This window comes from Tympanuchus pallidicinctus, unplaced genomic scaffold, assembly GCF_026119805.1.
Source record: "Tympanuchus pallidicinctus isolate F22 unplaced genomic scaffold, pur_lepc_1.0 scaffold8, whole genome shotgun sequence".
Classification (NCBI taxonomy): Eukaryota; Metazoa; Chordata; class Aves; order Galliformes; family Phasianidae; genus Tympanuchus; species Tympanuchus pallidicinctus.
The window spans coordinates 51,581,941-51,601,917 of NW_026294802.1; the positions used below are offsets into that span (position 1 = coordinate 51,581,941).

At 58.2% G+C, this 19,977-nt stretch overlaps 1 protein-coding gene across 2 annotated transcripts; it reads left to right on the forward strand.

The window, feature by feature from the left end:
• Positions 1-2,099: 2,099 nt before the first annotated feature.
• Positions 2,100-15,092, forward strand: NCS1 (neuronal calcium sensor 1). 2 transcript variants are annotated; one of them, XM_052668850.1, is made up of 8 exons: positions 2,100-2,582; positions 9,634-9,658; positions 11,063-11,201; positions 11,327-11,405; positions 11,526-11,614; positions 11,707-11,784; positions 12,018-12,134; positions 12,587-15,092. In XM_052668850.1, the coding sequence occupies exons 1-7, from the start codon at positions 2,519-2,521 to the stop codon at positions 12,114-12,116; spliced, it is 573 nt and encodes a 190-aa protein (XP_052524810.1). In that variant the 5' UTR covers positions 2,100-2,518; the 3' UTR covers positions 12,117-12,134; positions 12,587-15,092. The 2 variants fall into 2 exon arrangements, with proteins under 2 accessions (XP_052524810.1, XP_052524809.1); XM_052668849.1 differs by lacking the exon at positions 2,100-2,582 and adding an exon at positions 7,894-9,520.
• Positions 15,093-19,977: the final 4,885 nt, after the last annotated feature.

Below are 19,977 nucleotides of genomic sequence, written 5' to 3' on the forward strand. Positions count from 1 at the left end.
GTCGTCATTGCACGGAGCCTTTCGCTTTCCGTCCCCGACAAACGCGTGCTGCCTGCTCTCGAGCAGCATTTGAAGGCTGGAGGAGGCGGCTGCTGCGCTGCAGGAGGGCCGGTGTTCTCCCAGGTGCCAGCTGTGATTTGCAGCGTTCCGCCGAGGATCGCCCCGCCGCCTCCTGCTCGGCTTTGTCTCAGCCAGCTGCTCGCTGCACGGGGACACCGAGCCCAGCTGCTGCCTCCTGCAGCCACCCCTCTGTGTTCCCACGTTGGCATCACAATGACAGCCCCGCAGGCTCCAAAGAGAACAGGCTTTAAAAAAAACCAACCAAACAAACAAAAACACGCACACGCAAAACCCACTAGAATTGAGCAGAGAAATTACCAGCGTAGCAAACTGTACCGCTCAGCACATGGGCTGCTGTCACTCCTACAGCCTTTGTAGGGCTGTGCCTATTTCCAGAGCTCCGCCGTGCTTTCCACGTCTGCGTTTCACTTCCTTGGGAGCAGAGCCTGCAGGCTCGGCTGCTGCGCCCGTTTACCCGATGACCTGATTTGCTTTATTTCTGCTGTGTTTTGTCTTAAGCCACGCTATCCAAAATGAATTTATAACAGCGATAGCTGGCGTGGAGAGCTGGCTGGGCTTCGTGCTGCCGTGCTCGGGGTCATGAAGGCTGATTCCCGAGGGCTGTGGGGTCCCACTGGTGCTGCCCCCAGCCCCGTTTCTCTGGGCTCAGACCTGGCCGAGGCACTGCTGCTCTGAGGGCATTTTGCACCCAGCAGCCCAGGACAGGATGGGCACTGTTTGATGCCTGCTTGTGGCTGTTACACCAGGAAATTGAACTCATTCTGCTGGAATTTTTTTCACCCTCCCTCTCAAAGCAGCAGCTGTTTGGGGGTTGGCTGTGCCAGTTCAACCACAGCCACGCTGCTGCCTCTGCTTTCCTTTGGCTTTTCTTCTGCCTGACTCAGGATCGTTAAGCATTAACCTTAAAATAGCCACTCTTTTTGCAGTTGATATCATTAATCTCGTGTGTGTGCGTTCCTCCCCCATGCTTTGAGCTCTCCCTGCTGCTGCCCTGTTCCTGGGGCACAGGGAAGCTCTCAGCAAAGCCCAAAGGGAACAGAGCGCTCTGTCCCAGCTCTGCACAGCTCTGCCCACCCGCAGCTCCCGCTGTGTTGGTTTTGGGGCTGCATTCTGCAGCCTCCCAGCAACTGCCACCGGTGCTGTTATTTAAGCAGTGGCAAGGTTCAAGCTAATAATTAGAGAAAGTGGATGGCTTGCACAGTTTCCGATTACTTTTCTCCTCTCCTCGGTGAGATCTAAGCTCTCTATTGAGTTCTCTCAGTGGTGGAGGCAGGGGAGAGTTTTAAATAGAATTCAATCCCTTTCGCATCACTTTTGCGGCTGCAGAGCTCGTGTTGAAATGCCTGATCTGTGCGGGGCAGGTTGGGGCTGTGGGTTGTTCTGTGGTTGCTCCGGGCCGTGCCACGCTCTGCACACACTCAGCACAGCCCTGCTGCAACACGGTCACAGCTTGGCGCACGCAGCTGAAAGGAGAGCATTGCAAAGATGGGCGTTTTGCTGGAAGGAAGGGGATGCGCGGGGCCTTTTGCTGCGGCTTTGGCCACCGAGCTAACGCCGCTGTGGCCTGCGTGTGGGTGGCAGGAGGGTCTTTGTCCCAAAAAGCCACCCTGGCGCGGCGCTGCCTGCAGCCCTGCAGACAGGTTTTGCCGTATCCAAGCACAGATCTGTGGTTTGTTCCTCCTGGCTGTTGCTACAGGAGCCCAGCGTGCCCGGGCAGCTCCTGCGGGGCCCGCGTTGCAACACGGGCGGGAAAGGAGCCGCGTTTATCTCGTGCATCGGCGCGGCTCACGGCAGTGCGTGCACGCACGGGGAGCTGCGGCGGGGGCATCCGGCCCTGCCTGCTTTTGAGGTGGGGAAAACGGCTCGGCTTTTTGTGCCACGGCCCCGCCGCCGGCCGGGCGCACGGAAAGGATGGAGCTCGGGCTGCATCGCGCGTTGCGCGATGAATGAAGGCAGGCTCGTAGCGGGGATCCCGGCGTGAGAGCGGGCAGCCGGCACCGGGGGGGCCCTTCTGCATCCGGGTGCGTCCCCCCGAGGTCACTCCCACCCCGCACCCCCCTCTGCGCTCACACCGCCGCTTCTCTCCCTCCGCATCCTCCGGCCCTGGACGAGCATCCCCCCTCCCACCGCCGCCCTACAAGAGCCCGTTCCCTCCCCTCTCCCTCCCATTGAGCTTCGGCGGCGTCGGGCCGAGCGTTACCGGCCCCCCCCCCCCGCACCCCAACCCGCGGAGGGCGGGGAGGGAGCGCGGAGGGAGCGCGGAGAGGGGCGGGAGCGGCCGCGCGGAGGCGCAGAGCGGCCCCGCAGCTCCGCAGCCCCGAAGCCCGGCAACAAAGAGCGCAGCGCTCCCCTCCTCCCCGGGATGTAGGGCCCTCCGTGCCCCGCTCCCGGCCCCGCAGCCCTCCATGCCCCCGCGCTGAGCCCGTTCCGCATCGCCATGGGGAAATCCAACAGCAAGTTGAAGCCTGAAGTTGTGGAGGAGCTGACCAGGAAAACGTACTGTGAGTGCATAGCGGGGCCTGACCGCGGTGTGAAGGGGAAGGGGGGGAGGCAGCGCGGCTCTGGATGTGGGGTCGGAGGGGTGGATGGGGGGGGGGAGCGCCGGTTGCGCCCCGCGGATGCTCGCGGGGTTGCGGGTACCGCGGCGAGGCCGGCCCCTCCCGCAGCGCGCAGGCTCAGCCCCGGCTTTGTTGCGAGAATTCCTCGCTGAGCCGGGAAGGAGGAGGGAGAAAACATGGAGAGGGACAGGCGGGCAGGCAGGGCAGCGCGGGGCTCTCCCGCGAACGCTGCGCTCCGCGGCCTATTGCTCAGCATCCGGGACCGCATCCTGCTCCCTGCTGGCCGCCGTGTTGCCCCGAACCCCCCGGCCCCGCTCCGCAGCCCCGCACGTTCTGACCCCCCCGCCCCAGGCGGCGCTGCCCCCCAGGCTCCCGAACTTCGGTGCGTTTCTCGGCGGTTCCTTTGTCGTTTCGCTCCGAGCCCCGCGCCACGGGTGTCTGATTTAACGTCCTGCTCCCCGAGCCAGCGCCTTTCCCCTCCGATCCCCCCCTATAACCTCACTCTCGCAGCCGATGCCCGATCCGCTTTGAGCAAAACGCCTTTAATTTGTTCCCTTTTGAGGGATGTACCGACGAAACAAAGGCTCCGGTGCTCCCAATTCCTCTCCCTGCTCACTCCCCTTTAGCTTTAAGCGGAGAACCGGCTCCGTGCCCCGCCAGACCTGCGAGCGTTCCCGCTGTCATTGCTGCAGTCCCACGGCAGCGCTTACCCAAAAAGGCAATAGATGAGGATGCAGCGAGTTCTCCCATACGGAGAGGAGGCATCGCTGGTGCATTGCACACCCCCGCGCGGGGCTGCTCCTGTCAGTGTGCAGAGGGAGGGGGGCAGGGTGGGGGCACAGCTCAGCTCTGAGAGCAGCGGTGCTGCATTGGGCATTTTGCACCGCTCCGTGCTCGTGTCCGTGCTGGGAAGGTGCTGCCCCGCAGGGCACACGGGCTGCAGGTCCTGCTGCCACCCGTTGTAGTGACTGCACGTCCCCTCTGCTGGATGAGGCCGGCACAGGGTTGTGGCCTCGTGGCTCCATTCCCAACTTTCTGCACCTCCTGGGTGTCCTCCCTTTCCCACTCACCTCCCCAGAAGCCACCTGTCCTCATAGAATAGCCTGGGTTGAAAAGGACCATCATGATCATCTGATTTCAACCCCCCTGCTGTGTGAAGGTTCGCCAACCACCAGACCAGGCTGCCCAGAAGTAGCCTATGAAGCCTCCTCCGAGGTGCACTGCACGTGTCCCCAAGCAGGACAGCACATGGCTGTGCTTCACACAGCGTCCCAACACCCCCCAGCAGTGCATGGTACCATCAGCTGCAGCCATCCCTAAAGCCAGGCTCAGTTTGTTGAGCTCATTCCACTGCTCGTGTCTGGATGGAATTACTTTTGCCGAGTGCTTCTTCACTTGGACAGGTGTAGGCAGGGAGCTGATGGTGGGGAAATGCTTTTGTCCCAGGGATGTGCCCATGGTGTTGAGAGCTGTGGCTGCAGTACAGTCAGGATTTCTCCCCTAGTGGGATTTCCTTCTGTTGCATCATCTTCTGTTTGCCTGAGCTGTGCTGACCCATCTCCAGGTGCCCGTACACCAGTGCTATGGGGGGAACCAGGGAGGACTCAGCCCTCCTGGCAGCCCAAGTCCCATCCATGGGAGGAGCCAGCGTCGAATAATAATGAATAATAAATTATGTAATTCTTTGTGCTTCCACGGAGTCTTTCATCCAAAAGATCTTGAAGTGCTTCATCGTCATGGCGGTGGCTCTCAGTGCTGCACTGAGTGTCCCAGGAGGTGTTGGTGGGGCTCCAGGAGCCACTGTCCTGTCAGGAATCATAGAATCATGGAATCATAGAATGGCCTGGGTTGAAAAGAACCACAGTGATCATCTGGTTTCAAACCTACTGCTGTGTGCAGGGTCACCAACCAGCAGACCAGGCTGCCCAGAGCCACATCCAGCCTGGCCTTGAATGCCTGCAGGGATGGGGCATCCAGGGATGTGGGTGTGTGGTTGGTCTGCTCACAGCATGGGGGTTAGGAGTGGGATTTGGGAATGCAGGGAGTTGAATTTGTGTGGCTGAGCTCAAAAGGTTCTGCTGTGAAGGTCTTGGGGTGCAGGGAAAGTCATGTCCAAGTACTGAATGCAAGTGGATGAGAGATGATGGCCTTAGGTTATGGCAGTGAAGGTTCAGGCTGGGTGTTGGGAAACATTTCTCTGAAAGAGCTGCACTGGCACAGCTGCCCAGGGAGCGATGGGATCACCGTCCTGGAGGTGTTCCAGACCCATGGAGATGTGACACTGAGGGATGGTGGGATGGGTTGGGGTTGGAGGTCTTCCCCAACCTTAATGTTTCTCTGCTGCAAAGCACTTGTGTGCAATTGTGGATGCTGCCATGGGCTGCAGCACTTGTGTCCCAGGGACCCTCCGTGTCCACTCACTACTCTCTCTTTAGTGGACTTTCGACTCACTCCTGCATTGTCACTTTCTGCTCTTCTACAGCGAGCCACAAAATTGGCTCTGCTGCGTGCCAGTAATGCCTTGAATTAATGGGCATTAGATTCAGAGCAACCTACAAACAGATCGATTTGGAGTTACGGGGTGTGCAGCGGCTGGCTGAATTCTGTGGGAAAAGAGTGAAAATCCTCCAGTTTTCAGGCATAGCTCCTCACTGCCCGTGCCCTGGCTCTGCTCTGCCAAGTGTTGGGGTGTCAGCCCCACCCCCAGCCCCGTGTCCATGGGGGGACGGTGGCTGGTGGCACCTCGGGCCCCTCTGCAATGGCGTTGGGAGCATCACATTTCACATTTCACAGATCCCCCGACACGTTAATGGATTTGCTTAACCAAGGCTGTGAAACAAGAGGCTGCGACAGCATCAAAGGAAGCGGCTGCTCCGGGGAGGGATGCTTTGCGCTCCTTCTGTTCTCAGGTCGATGCTCATGGGCTCACGTTGTGCCTCCCTGCCTTCCTCAGAGCCAGGGTTACAACCTGTATCCCACACAGCCCCCCGGCAGCCCCCCATGGCTCCTCAGTGCGTGGTGCTGTGGGCTCCCTGTGCTGGGGATGGAGCTGACAGGAGCACCACTCATTCATCCCCGTACACGAGGACCATCCTCAGCCCTTCCTCTGCTGCTTTTGCCCCGAACCCAATTTCCAAAGCTTTACATCAGCCCCTTAAATATTTCATAAGGTCTAAAAAGGATTTTAACTGCGTGTTGGTTTTCCCATCCTCGCTGTGGCCCTGCTCAGCCTGCAGCCAGCAGAGCCTGATGGCAGCTGCTGTGAGCAGTGCCAGGCACACACAGTTCTCTCTGCACTTCCCACCTCGGCAGTAGCAAATGGTGCTGATGACAGCGCTGTGCCCCCAGTGTCCCCTAGGATCCCAGTGCCTGCAGAGTGCATCCAGGGGGAGAGGAGCAGCCCGGCCCCAGAGCTGCCAGGGCTTGGGATGGGGATGTCTCTGTGTGGCCTTTGGCTGTGGGATGTGGCGGTGCACCTTCTGATGTGTGTCAACCCTTTGGCTCTGGGATGCTGTGGGATGGGTGCCTGCTGGGACTGGGTGCTGCTGGGGTAGTGGGGTGGAAATAGGGGTACACAGGATTTGGATTGGCAGAAGCCCCACTTTCTGGGACAGCCACGGATGTGTCCATGGGGGTAGCTGCTCCATGGGGACCCGCAGCCGCTTTCCCTGCACCACAGTGGAGAGGGTTTCCAGAGCAGACTGATCCCTGGGCCGAGCCCAAGCCCAGGGGGCAGCAAGACAGCGAGCTCTGCAATGTGTAACCAGGCCATTGGTTACATATTTAATCCAGAATTGTAATGAAAACGAGCCATCAGGGCCAAGCAACCCACATTTCAAAGCACTGACGTGGGGCAGATGGAAGGACTGCCGTCACTCTGCGATGTCCCCAGGCACCAGCCTGCAGGCCCTGGTGGTGACCCCATAGCCCCATCTATAGGGCTGCACTTGGGCTGGGGGAGCTCTGCTGTGACCTTCCTGATTCCATGCATAGCAGGAAATGCAGATCTGGGCACGGGGAGAGATCCCTGCTGGTGCCACTGCCTGCTCCGTCACCGATGCGCACGAACGCCGCGATGATGTTGGGAGTGGAGTTCACAGCAGATTTATCCTCAGCCAATTCTTGACGGCGTGTTTCACCACGGTGAGGGGTGGAGCGTTGGGCACAAATTGCAGGGTGTGCTGCAGCTCCGGATTGCTGTGCGCATCACAGCCCGATCCGTTCATGCATGAGCACCCCGCAGAGATCCGCATCAGCACCCGATGGGCTCACGCATGAGAGCCCAATTAGCACACACGGCAGTGCGCAATTAACGCACGTCCGAGCGCCCGGTTGCGTTCTGCCCATTGGGCTCATTTGTGGTTACTGCTGCCCCTGGTTCCCATTCGTTTCCACATGAGCACCTGAGCCACTCACCTGAGCGCCCAATTGGTGTGTGCACAAGAGTGTGATCTGCTAATTACACTCATTTACTCCTCGGAGCTCAATAAGGCCATGCAGGAGAGCCCAATAAATGCACGAGAACCAATAGCATCATGCAGGAGCACCCATGGAGTCGGCGTGGCCTCACCAGCATGCTTTGTGCATGAGTGCCCCGTGCCCCACGTGCAGTCCGTCCCCCCGTTGGCTTTTGCACGAGTGCCCATCCAGCACAGTTACTGCCAGTGTGAGAGCCCCATCACGTGTGTGGAGCTGCCACTTTGCTCACACGTGCACGTGAGCTGCGTGCGTGCTCAGTGTGCAATCTGGGTGCTGTGCTGAGCATCCAGCGGAGGTGAAGGCAGCTTGTCGGTCATCTGGAAGCTGAGTGCCGCCTGTGGCTGGAAATAATTAACTCTGCTTTCCTGCTCTGGCAGCAGTGACCCCACTGGGCTCGGGGAGCAGCAGGAGAGGAGAGGAAGGGTCTGTAAGGTGTTGGGGTCTGGATCCCTGCACCTTCTCTTGCATCCCTGTAGTGCTCCATCCCCATTCCTGCCATGGTCCCACCGCGTGGGTATGGCGCGTCCTCGCTGCCCTCGCAGCCCTGCAATTAATGGCTGGAGCACTGATTAACCAGAGCTGTTCTTGCTGCAGCAGCAGCTGGGTGGTGGGAAGGGAGGGGGCACACAGAGGGTGGGTGGTGACAGCGCTGTCAGCCGCTGCCTGTGCCATGGGGAGGAGCGGGCAGAGGGGAGGGGGGTTCTGCTGGGTGGGAGTCAGGGCTGGGGGGCTGCGGTGGGTGCTGAGATGGGATGGAGCCATCAATGGGAGCTGAGATGGCACGGAGCCGTTGAGTATGGAGGTGGGGTGGGATGATGGATGTGGAGATGGGATGGTGCCATGAGCACCACGAAGGGGCAGCTGCACTGAAGCTGCCGTACAGCACTGTGCCTCCAGCAGTGCGGCTGCAGCGCTGGGGCAGTGCCTCTCCCAGCATTACGGTTCATCACAAATACCAGCAGTGAGCCTTTACTTGGTGCCTTGCATCCCACAGGATCCCGGGGCACGCCGCATCCATTAAGACTCTGCTTCATGCACTATTTTTCGGTGCTCCATGGGGAGCACCACCCCGGGGCTGTGCTCTGGGTGCTGCAGAGCGGGTTGCTGCTCCACCGGGATGCGCTGCGGGTAATCCCTCGTCCTTGAGCGCCCGGGGTCAAGCCTGCCGTGCTGGATGGCTGCAAATTGATTTGCATCAGCTCAGCATCGCGCCGAGATCGATGCCGGCGGGAGGGAATGAATGCAGCAGTCGGCATGCAGACACTGCGTGTGCTGGGCTGTGTGCAGGGAGCTGCTCAGCACCCCGACGTGCTGAGGATGGAGCGCCCAGACTGGGAGCACGGCGTGTCCCCACGTTGCACAGCCACAGATCCCACAGCAAGGATGGTGGTCGCATTCTCCATCGGTGCCATGCAGAGCATCGCACCCAGAGGGCTGCCCGGCTCTGTCGCCGCAGGTGTAAAGCTCAGAGCGAGGGGGTCCTGCCCTGCAGGGTGCAGAAGGCTCCCGGTCGGTGCCTGCAGGCAGTGCCCCGGGCTGGTGGTGCCCTGTGTGTGCCAGGGAGCCGACTCCGTGCGTGTCGTTAGCAGCGTTTCTCCTGTACTAAAAAAAGCACGGATTTAATTGTTTCCTGCTGGAGTTGAAAGGCGGCTCCCGGCACCGAAATAGCGCAGAGGGGGAAGCACAGCCCAGAGCTGCACCAGGTCCTCCTCCTCCTCCTCCCCCTGCTGCCCGCAGCAGCACCTGGCAGGCCGGTACCTGCGATCCCCTCCGTGACCCCCAAAATGCCCTCATAATCCATCTCGTGCCACAGCCCCCCATGCCCCCAGTCTGCTGCTGAGCATCCCCACGCCCTTCTCCCTGTGCTGCCCACACAGCCCCCAGCCGACCCACTGCTGTGACATTGCAGCCCCCCTGCCCCCCCCTCTCCAGACCCCCTGCAGCCCCCCAGCCGCTCTGTGCCTTTTGCCAGGCGCGCTGCAAATCCCTCTGATGGAAACCCGTTTTCTTTTATTTGCCTTCCGAGGTAATTGGCATCTCTTGGTGTGCTGGGCTCTCTATTTTTATCAGCTGTTTGCACATTGACACATCCCCGCTCCGCCTCGTTATCCCGGCGCGTTTCAGCCCTCTTGCTTTTCTATTATTACTATTTGGATGCACGAGGCGAGGGAAATGACAATCGGGGTGCTGGCAGCAGGTTCCCTGCTCACGTGCTCCCACGGGGGATATGATGGGATTCTCCATGCCCACGCTGTGCCACAGCCATGCCCACATCTCACTCCATCCCACGTGCTCTGCACGGTTTGGGCGCTGGCAGGACAACGGCCCCTTTGCCCACGGCGTCCCAGCAGGCATGGGGAGAGCCCAGGAAGGTGCTTGCAGGCCTGGAACTCACTTCTGGGGTGAGCAGAGCATCACAGCATTGCGAAAGCACTCCATTCCTATTTTTATTTATTTTGACCTCTTTTTTTTTTCTTTTTTTGTTTGTTTTTTTTCTTTTTTTCTTTTCTTGCAGTTACAGAGAAGGAGGTGCAGCAGTGGTGAGTAGCAGCGTGGCGGTGAGATGCTGGGGGTGCTGGGGGACCCCTCCTGCTTGGAGCTCAGTGCAGGGGCAGGCAGACCTTGGGGTGCATGCAGTTCGTAGGGGAGGACAGCAGCACACGGGGATTTTGGCTCCTCACATCGCATGCACACCGCTCCCTCTGTTTGTGGCTCTGTGCAGTGGTGGCTGCCTTTTCTCCTGCTTAGTCCCCGTGGGGATGCTGGGGCTCTCTGATGTGTACCCCAATGCAGCCCTGAGGGGGCACAGAGTCTCATGGGCAGGGACACCAGGGGCATGGAGGTAGGGCCGCCTCGCGGCAGCGGCTCTCACCCCATCCCCTCCAGCTGCCAAAACGTGCCACCCTAAAAAAGCCACCGTTTCCCTTTCATCTCCCCATCAATCCAGTCAAGGTTTTCTTTCTTTATCGCTTTCTCTCATCCTTCTCCCCCCTCCTGATGAGTCATAGCTGCAGCAGCACGAAGATGTCACCGGCTCTTCACTTTCCCACCTCGCCACCCCCTTCCCCTCCTCCCCCAGCCCTCGGCCCGCTGACAGATCTGGGTGAGGGGTTGTGTAATGCTGCTGCACACGGCGGGGTCCCAGCGAGGTCCGCGCGCTGTCCTCACACTCACGGAGCTGCCTGAGCCCTTCCCTGCATCCTGTCAGCGTTGGAGGCGTTGCACCTCCTTGTGGCAATGCTTTGTGGTTCTGTCTTTGGCCATGCTGTCCCAGGAGGTGTAGAAGCTTTGCTACACCCCCAGTTCCTACGAGGAGTTTGCAGATGTGCTCATGCACAAAAGCCCCTGTGCTGCCTCAGCTTATCTGGCTGCAAAGCTGACATCCCAGGGCACTGTGATTACTTTTTGCTGCGGCTTGGCTGCAGCACATGAGCATGGAGCATCAGGCTGTGCTGGCTGGGAGCTGCTGTGCTGGGCTCTCATTCCTGTCCCCATCAAAATCCTCATCCTCATCCCCATATCCGTCCTCATCTCATCCTCATCTCCATTCTCAACCTTACCCTCATCCTCAATATCATCCCCATTCCCATCCTCATCCTCACCCCCAATACCATCCCTGTCCCCTCTCCCATCCTTTTGCCCGTCTCTATCTCATCCCCATCCTCATTTACATCCCACTCCATCTCCGTCCCCATCCTCAACCTCATTGTCATCCTCATCCCCATCACCATTCCCATCCCCTTTCCCATCCTCATGCCCATCCCCGTCCCACCCCTGTCCCCATTCCCCTGCTCAGCGCTCAACATGGATGTGGCCATGGCAGGTTCCCCATTCTGGGCAGTACTGGGCTTGGCCACCGCTTGGTGTCACTGGTGCCACTTGGTGCCCACTGGGTCCTGGGTCCTAATATTGATGGAATCCTAACCATACTGCTCCCTCCCCAGGTACAAGGGCTTTATCAAGGACTGCCCCAGTGGGCAGCTCGATGCTGCCGGCTTCCAAAAGATCTACAAGCAGTTCTTCCCCTTTGGTGACCCAACCAAATTCGCCACCTTCGTGTTCAATGTCTTTGATGAGAACAAGGCAAGTCAGCACGCTGCAAGGCAGGGCGCATGGCCATGGGGCTGCGGTGGGGCACGGTGGGTGCAGTGATGCCCCTTGTGTCCCATTCACTCCCTGGCTGCTCTCACTCCTCTGTTCCCCCCCAGGACGGGAGGATTGAGTTCTCAGAGTTCATCCAGGCGCTGTCTGTCACCTCCCGAGGGACGCTGGATGAGAAGCTGAGGTGTAAGTGTTGCCCGTGGGCACCCTGCTTTGGGATGGCTGTGTGGGGTGCGTGGGGCACAGTGACCATCTGGTTGTGGCCATGGGAACAAAGCCCCAACATCTCCACGTGGCTCTTGGCAGGGGCGTTTAAGCTGTACGATTTGGACAACGACGGCTACATCACGAGGAACGAGATGCTGGACATTGTGGACGCCATCTACCAGATGGTGGTAAGCTCTGGGGGTGGGACAGAGTGCAAATCCCCACCTGGGGACACCGTCCCCATGTCCACCCGTGACTGTGTGCCATCCTGCTGCCATAGGGAAACACTGTGGAGCTTCCCGAGGAGGAAAACACACCAGAGAAGAGGGTGGATCGGATTTTTGCCATGATGGACAAGGTGAGGGCGGTGCGGTCATACGGGGGTTGTTTTCCTAGGGGTTGGGGGCAGTTCTGGGTCCTCACTGCATCTCTGCTCCTTCCCTTCCGCCACCCATCGGGGATCTCAGTTCCACACTACAGCCCCAGGGATGCACCAGGCACTCAGTGCCCTGCTGCTGTGTGCATGGGGGGCTGCGTGGGGCTGTGCAGGGCGTTGGGTCTGTGTCTCAACACCACTGCCACGTTTTGCAGAACGCAGATGGGAAGCTGACGCTGCAGGAGTTCCAGGAGGGCTCCAAGGCCGACCCCTCTATTGTGCAAGCCCTCTCCCTCTACGATGGGCTCGTATAGTCCCAGGGCCGAGCGGCGGTGAGTCCTGTGGGGGGGTCTGCTGTGCCCATCCCACTCACCCAGTGCTATACCCACTTTGGTTTTCCCTCTGTGCTGAGCATCAGAGCATGGGCAGTCCCCCAGGGGAGTGGGGAGGGGATGTTTCCCTCCATCCCCATGGGTTTCTCCTGGTGCGTCCCCATCCCGCAGCACATCCCCAGGCTCTGCAGTGCCATAAAACAATAAAAGCTGCCAGGTGGCAGCAGGGCCTGCGGCACCGTGCTGCAGGAACTGCAGAGCAGGCACAGAGTCAGCTGGCGATACGGGGCATGGGGATGCTCCAGGGTGACACGATGTTAAATGTTCCCTTTATGTTCTGGCTCATTATCACACACCCAGCAGCTGGCAGCACGGGGGGAGGGGGGGGGGGCTGTGGCCCACCCTCATGCGAGTCCTCACACGGATTCCCTTTCCTCCTTCCTCTCCCACAGCTTATGGGGAAGACGCTCTCTGTGCCATCCGACCACGCAGCGATGCTTGCCTGCCCCTCTCCGGCCCTCCTCCATGTCCCACGAGCCAAGGATGCAGCGCAGCGCCAGCTCACGCCCCGAACCAACGCCGGTGCCATTTGCCAACTTCTGCTTTTTTCCAACAAAAAACAAAAACCATCCAAAAAAGACCACGGTCTGAGCAGCAGCAAACACCCAAAACTTGGGGGCTGAGGGAACGGCACCGAAGGCAGAGCCCCCCCTGGCCCCGAGCCCCTCTGCTCCTCATTCCTACAGTCTGGGGTCGGACTGCGGATGCGCCTCTCCGGGATGCAGCTGGGGATGGAGCCCACAGGGGCTATAGGGATATATATATATATTATTAATATTATTAATATTATTAATATTATTATTATTATTTTGGTGAGACAGTATTGTGCTTTTTTTTTTTTTTTTTTTTTTGTCCATTCGGTGGAAAGAAGGGAGGCTTTTTTTTACACGTCTGCCGACGACGGATACCTTTATTTATTTGTTGTAACCATTGCTGCCGTTTTGTCTGCCATGTGTGTGTCCCACACCTCGCTGATGGCATCTGTCCCGTTTACATCCCCACACACGACTGCAGGGCACCAGGAGCCTGCAATAACCAAGCCAAAAAATCCCCTCCACCCGCTGTTTGCCGTGCACTGGAAGGGACTCTGCACTTCTTTTACTTCTTTCCCTCTCCCCGTAGCCCCATTCCTGCATTTTTCTCTCTCTCTTTCCCCTCTCCTGCCCAACCAGGGTTGCTCAGCCCCATCCCTCCTCTCTGTTTCCATTCCTTTCCCCAGCCTCTCTCCCCATCGGGCAAGACGAGGAGGCAGCCGGTGCTGGAGCATTCTCCTTTGTGGCTTTTCATTTTCTTACTGCATGAAAAGTATTAATGGAGCTGAGCGTTGGGTTTTGCTTTCAAGCCAATTCCCTTGTTGGTGTTTTTGGGAAAGGTGGGAAGGTGCATTTCCTCCATTGGCAGAGCAGGGGCAGCCATGCAGGGCAGTGGGTTGGGGGTCGCCCCATTGCTTCCTATTGAGGACGTGGGAAGTTGTGCTGGAAACCAAGAGCGGAGTCAGTGTGCACCCACACTCCTCCCTGCAGGAAGGTGAAGGGCTGGAAGAGGGCACCCACCTGCATGGGACACCTCACAGCATCAGATGCCATCCCTGCTGGTTCCACCCACTGCTGAAGAAGGAGAGATCTGGGAGCAGTGTGCAACGTGCTCCTGTCCTGCTGCATTTTGCTCCTGGCCCAGCAGTATCCCCACCCCCTTCATCCATCCCAGGCACTGCTGACGATGGCAGCAATTGGTGCTCATCACACAGCTCTCAGCCACAGAGATGTCCCCAGGAGGTGACAGCTGGACACACAGGATGTTCTGAGGGATGCTCCCACCGCTCACAAACGGCAGCAGTGTCCCTATGGGGCTGAATCTTACATTCACATGTCACGATGACCTGGAGCTGTGGGGCTGTGGATGCTTTCTCTGCCCTGCTGACATTTGGGATCCTGCACCTTTGGGAAGCCAGCACTTTGTGATGCTTTCACACGCCTTTATTGAGACACTTCTCCCCGTCCCCAAAGAGACATCATGTCTGCTGCCACCAGGAGCCCCCCAGGACGGTTCTGCCCCAGTGTCTCAGTGCTGGGTGTCCCAGAAGGCATCACTCTCTCCTTCCCCCCAAAACCTCCCTTCTCGATGCTTTGTGGCCAAAACACGTCTCTGTTGGGTAGATCTTTGCAGTGACTCAGACTCCACCACCTTCCATCTGCTGGATGGGTGCCCTCCTGGTGCCAGGCATTGCTCTGATGGCACCGCTGGAGCTGCACTGGGACGCCCCATTAGAAGTAACACCAGACAGATGCAGATGTTTGCTCTGCCACTTTGGCCTGGAAGGCTTTGGGGTTCTTTTCTCCTTGTACATTTCTTCCCATGGGGCTCCTGCCTTGGGCGCATCGAGGGGCCTCATATCCTCCATCAGCATCGCTGAGACCCACAGCTCCTGGTGCCAATGGAAGTATGGCTTGAAGCTTCTCACGCTTGGGAATGTCAGCCTTCACCTCCTCGTGCCTCAGTTTCCCCATCGGTGACCGCAGTGTTCTCCCACCATTTGTCCATCAGTGTTGCCTGGTTATAAGCAGTGTCTGTATTTCCTTTCCATTCTCTGTTCACGTGCTGTTGCTGCCCTGCAGCTGCCGTTCCCTGGGTCCCTCCGTTCCTTTTGGGGTCAGAGTTCCCCCAGGGGAGGCAGTGCTGCAGGAACCCCGGGCTGAGGAGCAGCAGAGCTGCATTCATGGAGGTGAAGCTGTCTGTGCTCCTGTGCCGGTGTCTCAGCTTGCATGCCCCGCTGCCTTGTCTTGAGATGAATCCAAGAGCAAACCAAGCAAACCGACCCGTTTAAGAACGGAACAAACAAACAAATAGAAACAAACCCAGGAACTTTGTGGCGGTGGAAATAAAAGCTTCATGATGGTACCGAAGTGGTCTGTGATGTGCCATGGGGTTTGGGGCTGTCAGCATCCAATGCTGTGTGCCCTGGGCAGGGGCTGTAAGGGACAGCAAATAGGGAATGTGGGAATACCCTGCTGCTGGCTTCTGGGGCTGGGAGCAGTGCTCAGATAATGTGAAGGTTTGTACGTATGTAAAGGATTTACAGCTGTGGCAGGAGAGGGTGAGGATGGGCAGAGGTTCCAAACGATGGGGTTGGATGTGGGCCACTCAGAGGTGCTGCTGGCTGGGAGCACCTCCAGTGAGGAAGGGGTTAAGCCCAGTTTCACACAGGTGCTGCCGGGACCAGGAACACTGGGGGGGGGATGGGGAGAAGCTGAGTGTAGAACTGGTCCCCTGGCTGTGTGCCCTGGGTCACAGCATCACCTGGAGCCCATCCCCACCTCTGGACCCTCCCCATCCTGCTCGTTCCTGCAATCCCTTCCCAGGGAGGCACTGTTTGCTTGGCCCACCTTATCCTGGCTGGGGCAGATGGTTTTTGGGTTCTGCTGTTTTTGTTTTTCAGAGGTTTCTGGGTGTTAGGGTTTGTTTTCTTTTTTTCTTCCGAAAACTGATATCCCCCATGGGAAGGAGTTACCATTTTCCAGCCAGCTGTAATTATGAGAACAGCATCCCATAATGGAAACATTTAGGTCACCTTCACAGCAAACAGTGCTACCTAATAAGGCTGTGTCTGGCCAACCTGGCTGACTGTGCCCCTACCATGCGATGCTCAGCCAGCTCTGCTCTATGCCACGTGCAGGAGTGGCTGGGAAGTCCATGCTGTTGGTTCCACATGGAGCCAGCACAGTATCTGGTGGAGCTGCAGGAGGTGTGAGCAGCAGGGAGCATCAACTGCAGAGCACAGCAAGCACTGCAGGGCAGCTGAAGCTGCATCCAAGTCTGAGCAAGCCACAGTCTCATGGACACAAGGCCCAGCTGGAGCCAGAAGTTTGCAGCCCTGGATGTTTTGGAAGGGATGCTGCCAGCTTACATCCTTCTCGTGCCCCGCTCACTGGGGTGGGATCTCCCAGCTGTAGCCCTCTGATGGCAGGCTCTGCACCTGCATTGTCTCCAGCCAGGCAGGCAGGCAGGATGTAGCTGAAATGCTATCAGGGCTTGAAGCAGTGATTGAGCCCTGGTGGGAAGCAGGGCCAACCCAGTGCAGCTCAGGTGTATGCAATGCCCTGAGTGACCATAAAGGCTGGAGCCAGGATCCACCCCTGCCCAGACCTCATTTAAGGGTTGGCAGTAGAGGTAAGGGGATCTTGTTGGAGATCCCTCCATTCCTGAGGGCTTCTGATGGTAAGCAGCTTCTTTCCTTTATTTCTGTGCCTATGGCTGTTGAATTTGAGCAAATCTTCCCTTGCTGTAGTCTGGGACCTTGCAGCTCTGCTGTCATTGCTGCACTTTCCGTCATATTACGCAGGGATGGCAGACAGCAGCTCAGTCCTGCAGATCCTGGGTGCAGAGGAGACAGAGATCTGGGGGGAGAACAGTACAGGTTACACACTCACTAATCTTCCTGGAGTGTGTTGTGTTTTTCATCCTTATTTCCAACCTGAGCAGGAACTACTTAGGCACCAGTTTTGCTTGCACCTGTTACACTCTGCACTTCCAAGCTGAGTTGGCCCTTGGGTGGGTGAGGTAATGACAGAGCAAGGAGGGACCATTCCAAAACCATTCCCAGAGCTGTGCAGAGACCTGCAGGAGGCTGAGCTCTTCTGGGTGCTGCTTGCAGTGTTTCCCTGCTGATGTGTAGCCACTGCCTGCCGTGGTGGTGGTGATGGTCAGCTGCAGTGCAGTGCTGTCCTGTGGGGCTGTTGGGTGCCTCCACCAGTGGTCACCTGGCAGAAGGACAACGTGGGCATCAGAAGAGGAGAGCAGGAGCCTGAGGTCTGTGGGTGGGCTGGGTGGCTGAGCAGCCTGGCATCACACTGTGAGTGGCTGCACCAAAGCACCTGCAGGAGTGGAGGTGCTCCAGGCTCTGTGCTGTGTGCAATGGCCCCTGCAGCTGTGCCATGAGATTCTCTAGGAAGGTACAACTGTGCAGGCAGAGCAGTTCCTGTATCCCAGCGCAGCTGCTCTGTTCTCTGTTTTGTTTCTGCTCGTCCTCATAGGGCCTGGGCTCAGTGTGCTCCCCAGTGGGTAGCTGCACCTCCTCTGGGTCTCCACAGAGGATGCTGGCTGTGCATGGTCCTTGCTGCCACAGGGAGGACCAGGCTGATCATCCAAGGTGAGGCTGCAGTTCTTGCTCCCTGTGCACACCTCCTATCTCAGCCTGCTCCCTCCTGACAAGGAGCAGCAATGTGGTTGCCAGGGTTCCACACAGGCACTCAGTTCTCTCCTGACTGCCACTGAGAGCAGCCACTGAGCTGTATGTTCTGGGAGCACTCATGGTCAAGCCAAGCATCCCCAAGGTGCCTTTGCCATCATACGGTGGTTTTGTGATAATGGTGTTTTGACATCACTGCTGATGTGGGGCTTTACTGCTGTGTGGCAGAGAACGAGGTGGGCACAGTAGTGAAGGTGGTCATCTTAGTCCTGCAGAGTGAGACTCTTGCATGCTCCTTTTTGGGGAAAAATAGGATTTGGGGCCTCTGCCTGCTCTTTCCCATTTGGCTGAAGGACTCCTAACAGCTGCCCTGTAGATGGTGCCCAGGGACAGGTGGCACTGCCTGGATCCCTGGGATGTTGGCACCTACACCTGTGCCATGTGCAGGGCTCTGCTGTTGCCCATGCAGTGCTCATAGTGTGAGGTGGGTGCCTGCTAGGAAGGATGTTGCCTTTCCTCATTTGCTTTAAATCCTTCAGTTCATACCCACTTTTCCTCCCTCCCATCTCCCTTGGCTGAGCGCAGCAGAACCCTCCCAAAGCAGATGCTGCATGCAACCCCCAAAGCCCCCGCATCCCTTCATCTCTCCCAGGGCTTCCTGCATTTGCTGCCAATGATTCAATTCCTCTCTCCCAGGGGCTCTGTGAAATGCACAGGCGCTGCCTCCCTGGGAGCACTGCGCCGGGCTGAGCGGAAGCGCCGGGTGCCCTCAGCACAGTGCTGGCATTTGGCTGCTGGCACTCTGCTGCCAGGCACAGCAGGGAAACAAACAAAACCTTGGGACTGGGGCCAGGAATGCGTGTGTTGATGCAGAGCAGGGGCTTTGGGTGTTGGCGGATGCCAGTTTTGGTTTCACGCTTGCAGCATCCCCTGCTGATACACAGCACCCTGCTGTGCAGGCCCAATCCATCATCCTGCTCAAGCATTGGTGAGGCCCCATTGCAGGTGCCTGACCTGTGTGCCCTCCCTGCCAGACCATGGCTGCTGTGTTGGGAGTGTGGGGTGCCCAGAGCCTGACTCCCCCTTCCTCAGGACTTCAGACAGGAGCAGGATGGCTCACTGGGCGCTCTGTGCAGAGCTTCCTGCAGGATGAGCTCCTTGCCTGAATCCGTTGCAAACTTACCATTGAGTATGAGCCCTCTCCTGGCACACAACCACTGTGGGTGCAGTGAATCCAGGCTGGGGAGGTCTGGGCTTCCTTTGACCCAGTGTTGGAGGAGCTCTGCTTCCAGCTCGGTGCCTGGTTAAGCACGGATAATGATGGAAACAAAGGTGCTGGGATCCTGTAGTGATTCCAGGGAGCTGGGAGGGCAGAGGGTGCCCTTTTCCACAGTGCCGTGTCCCTTCTCAGCCACACCTGCTTGCTTCCAGGAGTGCAGTGGGAGCTGTGGTACAAGGGAAGGGCACTCCGGTTCTTCCTGCTTGGCTTCACTCCTCTTGCCTGCAGACTGAGATGGTGCCAGCATGACTGCATGAACAGTGTGGGCAGGTACTGCTGCAAGTGCCCTCCAGCTACCTGCCATGGTCAGTGGGTGTCTCTGTCCTTGGGGGTAGAGAGAACTCTGCATCCCCACCTCACTGCAGGCACATGGATGCCCCAATTTGCTCTGCCTGCAGATGTGGGCGAGCGTTTGCAGGGCATCATCATCACTTCCATCTCATTCTTTCCCTCCTGATGAGACTGCAGGGGGTGAAGCTGGCACCAGCTCCGTGGGATTGCGCCACCTCCCATCTCTTCTCTTGTTGCAGTGGGGATGTGGTGTTTGGGGAGAGCTGTGCTTGCACCACCCTATTCCCAGCTGGGAATCCATCCCCCTCAGTGTGTGTAACTCGCTGCCCCTATCCCCGTGCCTTCACCTGGGGTCAGTTCCTGACTCAGCAGGGCCGAGGGTGACAAATCCTGCTGGGGTACACAGTGTCCCACCAGCCTCTTGCAAACCCTGGGTTTGTTGCAACACTCCAAGCAGTTCAGGGCAGCCTTGGCTGTGATCAGCCCACAGATAGTGGGTCTGGGGGGTGGGGGAGCAGGAGCCTACTGGGCTGGGGAGCAAGTAGAGAAGGCAAAGTGTGTCTCAAAATCCATTATGTTCCTGTGCAGTTGTTTATGGTTTGGTTCTGACTAAAGGTTTCCCTGTGAAGAAAGCAGCTCCTCCAGCCATCCTTCCTCCCTGGCCTTGGGCTGCCCAAGTGGCAGTGTCTGCACGTGGCAGTGGTGCAGGGCAATGTCCAGCCCTGGCCCTGTGCTGGGTCCCTCAGTCGGTGGAGCTGAGATCAGATCTTTGCACACGTGCTGCAGGCAGAGGCTGTTGCCCAAAAGTCATTTCTGTCCCACCCCACTGCACTGGCTGGAGTGACCCCAACCCATTTGTTCCCACGTTTGGTGATGGCACAGCGCTGGGGTGAGGTTGCAGCTGCCAAAGCCCATTGCTTGTGCTGTGCTCTCAATGAGGTGCCCCTAAAGGAGAACTCCCTGTGGATGATTGGTTTCCCATGCTGGAAGGCCTGCTGCTGATCTGAGTGAATGCACAGGGGGAGCAT